A 15,405-nucleotide genomic window follows, 5' to 3' on the forward strand; every position below is an offset into this window, starting at 1 on the left:
ATGTATAAATTCTCAGAAATGTACAGATAAGTATTTTACAGTTTATGCTAATGCTAAAATAAGGAAATATAGATTTGAATGTATCTAATACAAAGGCAAGGAAACAAATTGGACTTATCCAGTGTTCCTTTAAAAAAGCAATTTGCCTTAAAGGGTTTTAATGATAACTCCTTTCAATTTAGTATTTGACTACTGCATTCTTAACAATTCTACTGAAATACTAACCATTAGCCATAGGATTCTGCTTAATATATTCTCTTCGTATACTGATGTTTTTGAGTAAGCACTGTCTGGCATGTGCTCTTCTCTCTTTCACAGGGTCTTTGGCACACAAAGCAAAGATTGCCATATATTCCAAAGGAAGGAGTAATTTCACAAGTGCCTTATGCAGTTTCTGGGCAAATATCTGCCTCACTTGGTAGCACTCATCCTACAGCGACATAAAACATAATGGTGTAACCATGAAAATCTTGGTCTTTATTACAAGCAGACATTTTAAAAATATCAACAACTGCAGCAAGATAAATATTTGAAATTTCAAAAATTCTTCTGAAAGCTGCTATAAGAAACAGAAAATAATGTACCAGCAACAAAAGCTCAGAGAGCTAAGAACTCTAAGCTCAATTAATTAAATGTTGCTTCAATTCAAATGCAGTTACTTACATTAATGACAAGTGCACAGAGCTGGAACTGTTCTGGGGTAATTATTTCATGGTAACAGGGTTCCTGTGCAAGCTTCATTATTGCACTACCAGCGGCTAATCGCAGTCGAGACATATCCGATTTACTATACAAACATGAGAGAGGAAAAAAAAGCAAAACTCACAAATGTTCTTAAATTACTTACATGTCAAGATTACTACTTCTTTTTACAAGATCAATGAGCAATTAAGGTTTTTCTCTCTCAGATCAGATGATAGTTCCATAGCTTCAGATCAAGCTAAATTAACCCAATCAAATTTGCGAAAATAAGGCTGTTTTCCCCACAAAGAACTTAATTCCAGTAAAATTGTGAAATGAGGAGTCAAATATCTTGTTACATATCACTGTTGAAAGGAAAAATTTTGCCACATATTTTCTATTTCCCTCCTTCACTTCTCAGAATGAAGATGATGTGCAAAGTTACTTCACTGTTGGAATGAAGAAGCTACACCCAAGATCACCCAAACCCTACATGTGATAAATCTCATCACTCTGTCGTTTTCAAAGACATTCCTGCAGGTCTTTTACTCTCCAGAATATCTTTTATTATCAAGACATCTACAGAGTTCTGAGCTAGACTATTAGTAAATGACAAGACAGAAGACAGTGGGAGTATCAAGCATATCTTTATACTTGCCATTCTACTCTTAAAATTAGAACTCCAGTCAGATCCATTTTCTATCATCCCATGAGCCAACACTGTGCTTACACTGAAATTCTAAACAAAGCTCTAAACCAATTAATATTCTTTGAAATTCTGTTACAAAATTGATGGAAGCCTGAAAGGAATAAAATCTGACCTGATTCGCTTCTGTTCTGTCAAGTCTCCTTCACTGACGAGCATAGCTGATAATAACCGGAGTGTGGAATTTGCAGATTTTGACTGGTTGTTTTTCATACCCAACAGCCAGCGTACCAAAAGTTTAATTGCTTGCACCTACCAAACACAGACAAATAAACAAGGAACTTACTTCCTAAAGTTGATAAGGCACTAAAACCTACTGCTGTCAAACTGAAATCTCCACAGACTCCCATTTATTAGAGCTGATGTATTTTTAAAAGCAACAGAACTAAGCAGTAAATATTGACAGATTGAGGGAGTAGCAGCCTTTGTGACATCAGGACATTTCAACTATGGTTCAGAGTCTTCTCACAAGTGTATCTAGATGATGCAGGATACTTGCTACATAACTAAAAATAAGAGTAACTAGATAAACATTTCTAGAAATGGTCATAATTAGATTCACAAGTAAACAGCCTATAAAGACGAATGAATAAAATTCATCAAGCTCTCTATTTCAAATCTGTCTACAGTCAGCAAAATCAAATTACCTTTCTTTCAAGGAAAACTAAAACTTCAGAATCTATCATTTTCTCAACATTCAGCATAATTAATATCACTAAATGAAGACACCACACTGTACAGTTTCCACCAGTTCTATAATTGTGTGTATAACCCACAGCAACTCTAAGAACACTAATACAAAAGTATTCAAAGGGATTTATTGTAATACTCTCCATTGTACAACTTGGGAAAAAGTAATGTTTTAATCTCAAATATACACGTTATTACTGACAGAAGATCACTCACCTTTGCTAGTACTTCTGGAGAAACTTCTTCATCTGGAGACCACAATTTTCCATTTTTCTCACCTGTTGACTACAGATATTAATGTAAATTGAAGAACTGGTACAATCCATACAGAAAATGTAGAGATAAAAATGCAAAAGAAGTCATGGACTGAGCTTTCTTTCACACATTTTTTTTCTTTTCTTTTATAAAGCAATATCAGTGACCTTCCAATACCTGAAGGGGGCCTACAAGAGCTCTGGGGAGGGACTGTTCCCAAAGGCTTGTAGTGATAGGACTAGAGGCAATGGGTATAAACTGGAGGGGGCAGATTTACACTAGACATAAGGAGGAATTTCTTCATGATGACAGTGGTGAGGCACTGGCACAGGTTACCCAGGGAAGTTGTGGATGCCTCATCCCTGGAGGTGTTCAAGGCCAGCTTGGATGGGGCCTTGTGCAGCCTGATTTACTGGGAGGTGTCCCTGCTCATTGCAGGGCGGTTGGAACTAGATAATGTTTAAGGTCCCTTCCAACCTAATTCTATGAGTCTATGATCATTGTACTACCCATTTATGCAACATTTCTGTATTGATCCATTAAAAAAAAAAAAAAAAAAAAAAACAAAAACCCAAAAACCAAAAAAAACCCAAAAAAACACCAAAAAAAACCCCCAAAAAAACCCAAAAAAACCCCCCACAACAAGCTCTACTTCCCACAGAGTTAACAACAGGCAAACAGAACAGTAAGGACTTAGCAAGACTTACCCTATCATTCATTAGGAGATCTTTCACAATGAAATTTGCAACAACAGATTTCATTGGAGAAGCAAATTGGTCTGGAGCCAACATAGAAATATGACCCAATGAGACTAATGGAGTTATAAGTTGTTCTGGTACATCGGCATTCAAACTTCTACTAAGAGGCTGAGGGAGAAAGACGAAAAAAGAAAAAAAGAATTTTACAACCTAACTACAGATAAGTAAGCCAGCATGCATAAAAATAATTTTATTGGTGGATTACTGATTACTTTCATAGCTTTTCCATTAATAATAATTTCCATTAATAATAATTTCCATTTTCCAATTAATAAAGTTAGCAAATCAAAATTCTTTCTCAAATGTGCTTTCCAAATGAAAAGTGTAACCAACAATTATACGTGAGATAAGGGCAGAACAAATTTCATATTCTCTTCCTGTTTCAACAGGAATTCAAACCTAGGAGACATGGGAAAAAACTGAATTCTATTCAGGAGTTGCAGAAATCTGAATTGTAACTGCAAATGGCAGAACATAATGGCAGGGAAAAAAAACTTGGAAACACCAGGGACATTTCTATCAAGCGATCAGTATTTCCCCTCCAGGTAACAGTCATCAGGGTAATTCTGTGATGTTCTAACACCTAGCACCCTCACACTGTATTCTGCTATTAGTGAGGGAACGTGCTCTCACAGAAGTCCAAGCAGAGATCAAACTCTGTAAGCTTAATTCAAAACTTTTTACACTTCTGAATTATGCATAGGTTCAAAGACAGCCAAGATTAAGAACCTAAGATATTTTACACGTGCAGATTAATAATGTTATTATTTAAGAGATTACAGTGGAAAGTAATAACCTCTCTGCCCCACATAAGATGACTTTTTGCTTTACAATTTGTCTAAGCAAGTAGCAAGTGAGCAGTAAGCTAGTGTCTGAGCTTATAATCAAGTAGTTGTTCTACACTAACATCCTCAGTGAGAAAGTGCTGTATGTGCAAAGACCTTAAAAGGATGGTAATTTAAAACAGTTTGAAAGCAGATGACATTATCTCTCATTTAGGTACCTGCTAAATGTGTCCTCATGGTATTTAGTTGTATCATTCCAGCATACTTAGTTTATTTTTCCCCCGACTTTTCCTTTTTGTAGACAAAAAGGAGTACCTTATCTATCAGGCATCAGAATATTATAAAATAATGACTGTAAGAAACAAACATTAGCAATTTGCTACTGTAAAATAAATAATTTATCTCGACTACCATGCATCTATGGGCTTCCTGACCTCACAAATTGTTATCTGTTAATAAATTAATGGTATTTACCAGTATCAATTACGAAGAACAGAAACAAATCTTAAAAACAAGACATACCTCAAAGATCTGTGCAAGCTGCACTTCTTTATTTGAAAATATGGCATGTATACAGTGAACAGCTTGTTTTGCCTGATGAGGAGTACCTCTTTTTGCTTTCTGATGCAAAATCGGAATTAGCGTTCTGTGAACATTAAACAAAATGGTTCAAAATGCAATTTGCAATCTACAAAAAATAAAGCTCTTCATCTATACAAATCTATCCTCTCAGTCTGATAAATCAAGCATTCCTTTTAAGTCTATTCAGGAAAGATCACAATCATAAAGTGAAAAGCAAGATGGAACTGTATTTAGTAATACTTGTTGAGTATCTGACACAGTTAAGCAGAAAAAAGCCTGCAGGGAATAAATCAAACATGAAAGAAAACAACGATCAAAATAAGGCTGTTTAGGAAACCACATACAAAGTGGGAGGAATCTGACAGGTTCAGCTAAGGTAAATTCCTGGATTTGTTATCCAAGCTTGGAAGTGACAGAGTTGAAGAAAATTTATGAGATAACCATTAAAAATTAGTGTGCTTACAGGCCCTTACTACTTTAACTTTGGTCTTTAATTGCAATGTATATTTAAGTGAAAAACTGTTTTGTTCTCAGCTTTTGCTTTTAGAACTCTGAAATCCATCTGCTAACCAGAAGCCACCAAAGGAAAGAGCAAGGCAGGAACTACTCGAGAGACCAAACTGAAGTTGCTCAGGCTGTTCAATTACACCCCTGAGAAAGTGCTGAAAGCAGGCCTGTATCACCTGAGACCCCATCACCTGAGATTTCCCATACAACTCACCCAGCAACCAGCACGAGAAAACAAAATTGCCCGGAAAGTGCCTGACACAAACTTCTAAAAAATAAAAAACCTCCTCCTTTCTTGAAAGGCTCAGTAACAATACAACATTCAGTATATGGATTATTTAGCACTCAGCCTTCACTGGCACATTCTATATAATCAAAATCAGTAACAAGAGGTGGAAGGAAGAGCTTGTGAGGTTAGAAGAGTGAAGTCTGAAACACATTCCTTACACAACACACATAAAACCCCAAAACAAAAAGATCCTTAGAAAAATGTTAATAGTACGCAGAAGTAGGAAAATCTCTCCTCTCAAACCTGGTAAGACTCTACAAGTTGGATTAAATAAGTACCAAAATAGCAAAGAATTCATAAAACCTGCAGCTTAAAATAAGCTTCAATGTCTGACAGTTTTCACAGTATAAGCACGTGCACATTACCAGGCGTCAGTGTGGCAGTTACTCATCACACCCCAGCTGACACAAATCTGCAAAAGGTGAAACCTGATACATTTACATGCACCTTCACATGTTCACACATGCAAGTTTACATAGAATCATAGAATCACCAGGTTGGAAAGGACCCACTGGATCATCGAGTCCAACCATTCCTAACACTCCCTTAAACCCTGTCCCTAAGCACTTCATCCACCCATTCCTTAAACACCGCCAGGGAAGGTGACTTGACCACCTCCCTGGGCAGCCTGTTCCAGTGCCCGATGACTCTTTCTGTGAAGAATTTTTTTCTGATATCCAGCCTGAACCTCCCCTGGCAGAGCTTGTGGCCATTCCCCCTTGTCCTGTCCTCAGTCACTTGGGAGAAAAGGCCAGCTCCCTCCTCTCCACAACCTCCTTTCAGGTAGCTGTAGAGAATAACAAGGTCTCCCCTCAGCCTCCTCTTCTCCAGGCTAAACAACCCCAGCTCTCTCAGCCACTCCTCATAAGACCTGTTCTCCAGCCCCCTCACCAGCTTCGTTGCTCTTCTCTGGACACGCTCCAGAGCCTCAACATCCTTCTTGTGGTGAGGGGCCCAGTGCAGGACCCGGCATTTGGCCTTGTTAAACCTCATGCCGTTGGCCTCAGCCCAGTGGTCCAGCCTGTTAAGATGCCTTTGCAGAGCCTCCCTACCCTCCAGCAGATCCACACTTCCACCCAGCTTAGTGTCATCCGCAAACCTGCTGTGGGTGCACTCAATGCCTTCATCCAGGTCATTGATAAAGACATTGAACAGGGGCTGGACCCAGTACCGAGCCCTAAGGAACCCCACTTGTGACTGGCCTCTAGCTGGAGTTAACTCCATTGACCACCACTCTCTGGGCCCAGACATCCAACCAGTTTTCAACCTAGGAGAGTGTGCGCCTGTCCAGGCCAGAGGCTGACACTTTCTGAAGCAGAATGCTGCGAGAAACTGTGTCAAAGGCTTTAATGAAGTTCAAGAAGACTACATCCACAGCCTTTCCCCCATGCAGTAGTTGAGTCATTTTGTCATAGAAGGTGATCAGGTTAGTTTGGCAAGATCTGCCTTTTGTAAACCCGTGTTGACTGGGCCTGATCACCCGGTTCTCTTGCATGTGCTTCATGATAGCACTCAAGATTACCTATTCCATGACTTTCCCCAGCACTGAGGTCAGACTGACAGGCCTGTAGTTCCCCGGATCCTCCCTGCAGCCCTTCTTGTAGATGGGTTTTATCATTTTTTTTTTTTTTTGAGGTTGGCTAATGTTGTGCCCATCTACAGGTAGTACAGAGGCTCTTTGAGCAAGGCCAATGCTTCCATCAGAATACAGAGTCACACCATAGTCCTTGCCCATGAACTGATGCACAAACCTATTCATTTCCCGTACAAGGAAGAACTTGGGCTGCTGGTGGTGAACGCTACTTCAAAGGACAGGCAGTCTGCTCATGAAGTGCTCTTTTTAAAAAAACAGGCCACTTCAAACAAACTATCTCGCTGATAATACCAAATGTTTTGTCTGTGATAAAGACTTCTGAGAACATGAAGTCTAGAATATCTACTTGTCCTCAGACTTCTTTTCCCTTGTGTCAGTGTAAACACTAACCTGGTTTTGGCTATCAGAAAGTTAACCTGACTTGCTTGCAAACCATACCAAAGGCTAGACTTCCATTTTGACAGTTACATTTTAAAGTTATTTGAAACTGCCCAGATGGTACTTCAGCAATACTTAGCTAAGGCATAAAGCCAAAACAAATGCCAGCAACACCAGCTCCTTTGACAGAAGACAATGTACTCCAGCAATACATAGTTTTCACTAAACTCTGGTAGGGAACTATAGAGAATGGGGACTGTACTGAGAACTATATGGACAATGGGGATTGCTGAGCTTTCCTATCTCTTAACCCCTACAAATGTCTCAAAAGGCCTCTAATACGTGAACGTGTAACATATTTCTTTTGCTCAAAATCTGACTCAAATCCATAACAATCACCGTGGTTGCATCTTCAATTCACTGAGAACTTAAGGTGTACGTTGGTACGCATTTTAGCGTGGCAATACCAGAGATGTTACTTCAACATATGAGAACTTGAAACCTGTGCTTTATAATCTGGTCTAGTTAGTCACCAACAGCCTAATTTTAAGATTTTTGTCGTTACCCACAAAGTTTTAAATAGTTTGTGAATACCTAGATTATGCAGTTTTGATCAGCAGATAAAGCATGAATTACATAATGATAACTCATAGATAGCCTATTATTCTTTGTCAGAAATCCATGCTTGCTTTTGGATTTTGTTTCCCAACTTGTTTCATAACAAACAGAACTATTAACCGTCACAGATTATATTCTCATTCCTCAAAAAGATAGAAAAATTTTGTGAAGGACAGATATGAGCAGAAACAACGCCAAGGAATTACATCTTCACCACAGTTCTGCTGTTGCTTATTTTGTAACCTGGGAAACATGCTACACACTGGTTTTAATGTGTTTACATAGTACCTAACATCTTCAATAAATACACACAAATTGTGAGGTCACAAAGTATAAAAATGAACAGACAGAGATGGAAAGGTACTGAAGGAATACAAAAGGATGGAAGAGAAGCTTTTCATATTTCCAAGACTATAAAGTAATTTTCAGTTCAACATACTGGGAAAAAATATCAAGAAGCACAATTCCAGGTATGAAAAGCAGCATGTAAAGAAATACACTCACGATCTTATCTGTGGCAGGTCTGTTTCTATTTTGTGACCTGTGTTTCTGAAAATCTGTATGGCTGCCTCAGCTACCTTATCATCTTCCATCCTGAGGCACTGCAGCAGAGACTCATAGGTCTCTGCAGAGTGGAACGAGGTAGGATGTGTAAAGGACAGAACCTGTAGATACACATTAAAGCAAGGGAGTATTTATTAATGGTAAATGAGTCACCAGAAAAACCAAAATTATTGCTGTTTATGAGCACTACTATTAACATAAGTAGCTATTACATGGCTTGTATGAGATTATTACATTCAATAACTGCATTTTGAGGAAGGCGATAGAGGCATTTTCAAGTAAATTTATCTATGCTTTGTTCTTCAGGTCTTCCCCTCCTCCAAATATTTTATAAGATGCTACATTACCTGAATATGTGAACATATTTATTAAAATGAACACTCATTCATGAGTATTCATTCATATTCCAATCTAAGAACACCTTTTTTTCAACTTAACTGGAATCTTAATATCTCCAGAATCTATAGTCCCTGAGCAGAAAAGAAATCAAGGTTAAGATACCTACAAACAAAACACAGATTACTGTCCTTTTAATCTAAAGCTAATTAAATATAACATATTCTGTTGAATAGGAGAATTGGCAAATAAGAAACTAAAAATGCAGAGATTCAAGGCAGGACAAGAGAGAACAAAAGTTTATCTCAACGCAAAACTATAGTAAGCACAGTAAAGTTCAAATAACATAAGACAAGGAGAACAATGAAAAACTGCATGTGTTCTGTTTATTCTTGGGATTTATCTTGTTCCAGTTTCCTGGATCAGAGTTGCCTGCTTGTGTGAGTACCAATGCATGAAATAACATTCTCAGAGATATCTATGTCACAGCAACAAAATCGTCAATCCTGGGAGATTTCTTTGCTGAGCTGCATTAGCGAACAGACATTACTTCCTCGCATTGTTCTGTATAACTATTTCTGCCATGGTTGCCATTACCAAATCTGGTGTGATACGTCTCCATAAACTCCACATTGTTCATTTACATTTTTGAAAACTCTCACTTCAATTGTGCAACTCCCCCCTGTGTTCCCTGCTATATTTTATATTGCCCTTCATAATATACAGAAATTCTCATTAGTGAACTGCCAAACCCTTCACAGATGTCTTCTAGAGATTTCAAATCCTTCCTTCTCCTCCAGCCACTTCTCATTACCACTGAGAACACAAGCACTTCTGTCCCTCCCTACATAACTTGGCTCTTGAGTTTGTTACTTATTTTCCTTCTAGTATCACACAGGCCTCACAGAGCGTGCCTCTCAAAGTTTTCCCATTTCTCTTTCTCTCAATTCAAGCTTCGCAACTTTCTTCTACATTACTTCCCCAAGCAGAAACCATTTTCTATTTTAACGTGCATATTTCAACTCTTGGCATTCCTTTCGAAGCATATTTCTTCCAAAACCCCATCTCTTTCATTATTCTTTTCCCAACTATTAATAACCACTTTCATACATTAAAAAAGTAATTATCTAAATAATAACTGTTAAGACCACACTAACATGAATTCGTTAGTCATATCACTTTTTGCCCCCTTTGCTAGAAACTATAGCTGCATTAATATAGGTTACCTTGAGAAGTTCAAGTCCTGCACGTATAGCAGTATCAGGACTTACACCCTCCTCTTCATCGTCAGCTGTCCCCTCTATGGATTTATTCATTAATTTTACTAGTGCACTGAAATAAGAGATACAAAAAGAAAAAAAAATTAATGTGACAATGTACAATGTTAAAGGTTGGACATATCAGCAAGGTTACTTGTTTTTGATAACTAAAGGGAAGGCAATAGTCCGCTGGGGAGGAGGGTGTTGTTTGTTGGGGTGTGTTGGTTTGTTTTTTTTTTTAAATCAAACTATTCCATTATTCATTTTCCTTCTGATAGCTTTCTGCAAAATTAATTCTTCAGAAAAAAAAAAACCCTCACAGACCCATCCCCTGTTGGCAGCATTCAGATTAACACACAATAGCATGGACTTTCATAATGTAATCAGGTTGCCAGACAAGACTCAAAAGAAATCCAAATATTCTCTAACACAATCCCACAAAAGCTATTTACTTCAACTGCTATATGGAAGACTGTGTTGTAGTTAACTACGTGAAAACTATGATCACAATTTTCACTTTAAGCCCCACAAATAGCAGTTTCACTGTGAACAATTACTATATTTTTTTAATTGTTTGGAGAGAGCACTGCAAAGAAGCTGGAGAAAGAAAAAATTAAATTCCATTTTCCAGACTGTGAAAAATGAAGACAACTACATAGTGTTTTTTTTTAAAAAAAACACCCATATGCTAAGGAAAGTCTAATCTAAATCCCCCAAACACCCTTTTTTTTCCATTTACATCATCTTTATGATGATTCAGGAGTTAGTACAATCTTACTAACTTACCTAATGGCTTCTGAGTCAATATGTACAGGGGCAATTCTTTCCAAAAGAAATTTGACCATTTCCAGAAAAGGATTTGTTGGTTGTTTAGGATTTGCAAGTTTCCGGGCTATCTCTCTCTATAACAATGTTAGATACAAACAAGAATTAGACTCATTTTACTTACTTCTTAAGCATGCTGAATAAGCTAAATATAGCCACAAAGACTGTCTGTGAATATGATATGATATAATCATATATATGATTGTCATATTAATATAATCAGTGAAACATATTTTAAGTGGGGCTGTTATCTCCAAATCTTTCTTTATCACACTTGTATCGAAAGCAGACATACTTTACCAAACTATATAAAAGTAAGAAGCATTTAAGTTTCTAGTGAGAGTTCTTCAGAGTTTCTTACGGAATTGCAGGTCAGATGCAAAACATCATCAGGGGAGAACTAAGTGCTATGTAGCTGGAATTTAAATATCTATGTTAAGAAGAGTAATCCATAAATCTGCAGGCAATCCTGTTGTATACGTGAGATTTCATAAGCAACAATGAAAAAAACTGCACTAAAAGCTGCACTGCTGCAGTTGTGCAGAAGCACTACACTACCTCAGCTACAACAGATGTTCAGTACTTGCTTATGAATATCTGGATCCAAAAATCTGGTTTTCCCCTCTGAATGCCCCAAATGTCAAGAACATTAAACTCAGCTGCAAACCCAGCAGAAGGTGGGTAAGATGATACTTTCTGTTTTAAACAGAAGCCTAAAAATCTCTCAAAGGAATGACTTCTTGATCCTCCTTCTCCTAAAGGGTTGGATGCTAGACCCTATAAACCAGTGTTTTAACTGTTATACTAAAGCATCTTCAGGAAGAGAGAAGAAACCTTCCCCTGATGAAATTGCATCACTGCATTCCTAAAGTGCAAATTCACTAGTTTAGAATGAGACACGCTATTCCTTCCTTGGACAATTTCAATGCCATTAGACAAAAGGCAAGAAGTTTACGTTTATTTGTTGATGCTCTTTATTGTGATTTCTGTCAACAAAACTGCCTACTTGTAATTTGGACCATAACGAAAAAAAATCTGAGACTGTTTGCATGACCAGTAAGTCTCTCAAAAAATCCAATTTAATATTAAGCTGTGTATTTTCACCAAAGAGGCTAAATATATGATAGAGAGAGTAAGACTGATCCCAAAATAATGTTCTACAAAGAAAAAGAAATGAATAATATGCAGATGGTGTAATGTTTGGCTTGCTAGTACAAGTTTCGTCATTGTCAGAAGACAGTTTAGGGACTTCACCATAAACCAGACACTTGAAATGAAAGAAAATAATTAGTCTTTTAGACTTAATGCTTGATGCTCATAAACCCAGTAAGCAGTAAAGCTGGTATTTTCTTAGGAAACAAGATGATGAACATAAATTATATTTTCCATAATTCCTACAGGTTAACCAAAAAGGTATTTCATGAAGATCAGAAATATATTGGGGAAAAAAAAAAATATCACATTAAAGTGGCAAAAGAGACCACTGACTCCAAAAAACGGTTTTAAGCACAAATATTTAAGGCACAGAAGTATGCTTTTCCATTTCCTTACCACACAGACATCAGCCTGTTTACAAGAACACGTGGGGCTAATTAACAGTTCAAGCTGAGACCGAAGTTTCTCATCATCACCCAGAACCTGGTTGAATTTCTTCACAAAATCTTGTGCTTTTCCAGGATCTGGAAGGTTTTCTGTATGATTAAACATAATTTAACATATGACAAATTTGCCACTTCAGTACGCCAAGATTCACAGAAACTCAATTTCCAGAAATGGTGTAATAGCAGGTTAAAGAACTTATGAACACTTACTTGCTATGGTCATCAGCTTTCCAAACATGGCAGCACTGTTTGCTTCTGACTGAGAACAACAGCAAAAACAAACGAATCACCAATATCTCCTTTATAAAGTACACGTTTAAGCTGATCAGTTAGTTCCTCTGCAGCATTACATTCTACTATGGAATCTTATGTTTTATGGTCTTGTTTTAAGAATAAACACTGGAATAGTATAACAGTATCTTTAGCGCCTGCCACACACAGAGAAAGGGGAAAGTTCTTCTTGCAGGACCAAAGAACTGCAAAAATTCACTAATTCACATAACAGATCAAAATCAATCGTTGGAATTGGACCTCAAAGAAACTCGAACAAACAATTCCCCCAAGTCCACTCTCACAGCAAAACCCCGATGCAATACCTTTCTATTTAAAGTTCCTGCTAGTTTGAAGATATAAATAAAATTCCAGTACATTTTTTTTTTCAAACAAATAATTGCTTTATGTTACAACATATGAGGTCCAACACAAAAAAAATTAGACTATGCCTGTAACTCTATGTAAGAAATTAGAAAAATCAACTATGACCACTTTCTCACTTGACACAAAGCTGTATACAATGCTGCCAACGTTCAAAGCAATTCCACAGATCATTTTCTGAAAGGCTACTGAGGACCTCTATAGTTTTCGCTTTTACATCTTTCACCATCAAAAGATGGCTTCCTTTGGGCACCAACTTGATCTTTGGGAAGAGGAAGAAATCACAGGGACCCAGGTGTGGTGAATAGGACAAGTGCTGAAGTACAATGATATTATTAGCTAAAAACTGCTTCACAGAGAAAATGTTGTGGGCTGGTGTGTTGTCTTGGTAGCAAATCCACCTGTTTATCCACAATTCTAGTAATTTCCTTCTCATGCATTCATGCAATTTCATCATGACTTCAATGTAATACTGCTGGATTCACTGTCTGGCTGCTGGGAACCCAGTCTGCCATCACAATACCCTAGACATCAAAGAAAACAATCAACACGGCCTTGAACTCAAATGTCTCATGCATATTTTTTGGTCTTGGAGATGTTGCTGATTTCCACGGTATTGACTGTCACTTGGTTTTCAGATCATATACAAATACTCTAGTTTCAACAAATCTGGTTTATCCTCAGTGAGTTGCAAAAGGTTCAAACACGATCCCTTCCAACATTCTTTTTGTTCATCTGACAGCACTTTCTGAACCATTTTTGCAGAAGTCTCTCTTCCGTTCAATTTTTCTGTCAGAATACGTCAAACACCTTCCCTGTCCAAATGAACTTTCTCAGCTACTGCTCGAACCCCCAGTCTTTTCAAACCACATCTTGCATTTTTTCAATGTTGTCACTGGTAATTGATATGCAAGGGCAGCCTGGGTGATCATTAACTTTCATGCCTTCTCTGCCTTCTTAAAATCATTTGTGCAATCAAAAAAAGGTACACAAGACAGGCACTCTTCACCGTAAACCTCAGTCAATAATTGAAAAGTTTGTCACAAATTTCTTCAGTTTCACAAGAAACTTGATATTAACTTGCTCTTCACTCCTGCACACCAACATTTTCCGACCGAGGCTAAGAAAGCGTCTCTATTTGAACATGCATCAGCTTGTACTGAGTCAAACGATTGAGTTGAGCCCTGTCCCACTGTGGCAGGTTAGAACATGTTCTATAACCACCTCTGTTTCTCTCCTCCCACTCCTGATTCCCAAGTTATCATGTTAGTCTTACAATTTTTTTTTTTTGTGTCAGACCTCTTATTCCACTCTTAAAATATGTCATAAAATTAGAAACAAAAAGGATCTGTTAAAACCAAACAAAACACTTCGAAAAAAAAGTTTAAACTTGTGCCAAAGTTATTTACCACTAACATAAATAATGGTAAACTTAAGGAGGCGATATACCTTTAAGCATTACCGGAAACCAACTTAATGAGAACAGAACATCGCCTACATATGGAAGTTAACAGAATAATGAAGTCACACTGAACAAATAAGATGGTATTAAATCCCCCCAGTAAATTAGTCTAACAGGTTAATTGGATAAAGTATTAATATTTTTAAAATCGTACAGTGGGTTGCTTATGCAAGTCTAGTAATTCTCGTACGTGACTCCTTAGCATGTTCTGGCACTTCCACATCTCATTCAGTGCTCTGCAAAAGTGTAAAACGAAAAGAAAAGCTTACCAATTTGTTCATGACAAGAACATGCTGGATATGTTAGTAAACAAGTCTGCCTGATTGCTTTTTTTATCTTACAAGAGCAATATCTGGTAGGTGCAACTAAAACATACCGAGTATTATAAATAACTGCTCCAAACAAGGTAAAACTTATTTACTCTTTTTTACAGAATGCCATCTCTCTCATTATTTCTCCTTCTCTGAAGATATTTAAAACTCACCTAGATGCACTCCTGTGCAACCTGCTGTAGGTGAACCTACTTTAGCAGGGGAGTTGGACTGGCTGAACTCCAAAGGTCCCTTCCAACTCCTACCATTCTATGATTCTGTGATTATTCTACTTCGAACAAGCTCACGTATGCAGGGCAGTCACAGAATGTTTTACAAATGCCCAGACTATTTGAAAATAACAATTTCAGCCTAAAAAACAGGCCGCTACTGACCAGAATCCAGTTATAGATATCTTCACCATGGACCCTAACACAGAGCAAATCTAGAAGTAACTACTTGCCGTTTTTAATTCTGCGCTGTTTTCACTGAACGAGAATGAATGTATAAAACCACTCTTCTCAACTATCAAGATATCTTTTTGTCTAAA

The 15,405-nt window shown here is 37.5% G+C and overlaps 1 protein-coding gene across 2 annotated transcripts in view; it reads right to left on the bottom strand.

Annotated features, from left to right (window-relative positions):
• PDS5A (PDS5 cohesin associated factor A) overlaps window positions 1-15,405 on the bottom strand; it is an 85,158-nt gene that overhangs the window by 15,275 nt on the left and 54,478 nt on the right. For both annotated transcript variants that reach the window (XM_054065215.1, XM_054065216.1), the window contains exons 14-25: window positions 14,699-14,780; window positions 12,639-12,687; window positions 12,379-12,518; window positions 10,789-10,904; window positions 9,970-10,075; window positions 8,348-8,508; window positions 4,398-4,521; window positions 3,040-3,198; window positions 2,294-2,362; window positions 1,503-1,639; window positions 664-787; window positions 226-430 (exon numbers count right to left, since the gene is read on the bottom strand). In XM_054065215.1, coding sequence (XP_053921190.1) covers window positions 226-430; window positions 664-787; window positions 1,503-1,639; window positions 2,294-2,362; window positions 3,040-3,198; window positions 4,398-4,521; window positions 8,348-8,508; window positions 9,970-10,075; window positions 10,789-10,904; window positions 12,379-12,518; window positions 12,639-12,687; window positions 14,699-14,780 — 1,472 coding nt within the window. The remainder of the gene's footprint in view (window positions 1-225; window positions 431-663; window positions 788-1,502; window positions 1,640-2,293; window positions 2,363-3,039; window positions 3,199-4,397; window positions 4,522-8,347; window positions 8,509-9,969; window positions 10,076-10,788; window positions 10,905-12,378; window positions 12,519-12,638; window positions 12,688-14,698; window positions 14,781-15,405) is intronic.

This window comes from Cuculus canorus, chromosome 4, assembly GCF_017976375.1.
Source record: "Cuculus canorus isolate bCucCan1 chromosome 4, bCucCan1.pri, whole genome shotgun sequence".
Taxonomy (NCBI): domain Eukaryota; kingdom Metazoa; phylum Chordata; class Aves; order Cuculiformes; family Cuculidae; genus Cuculus; species Cuculus canorus.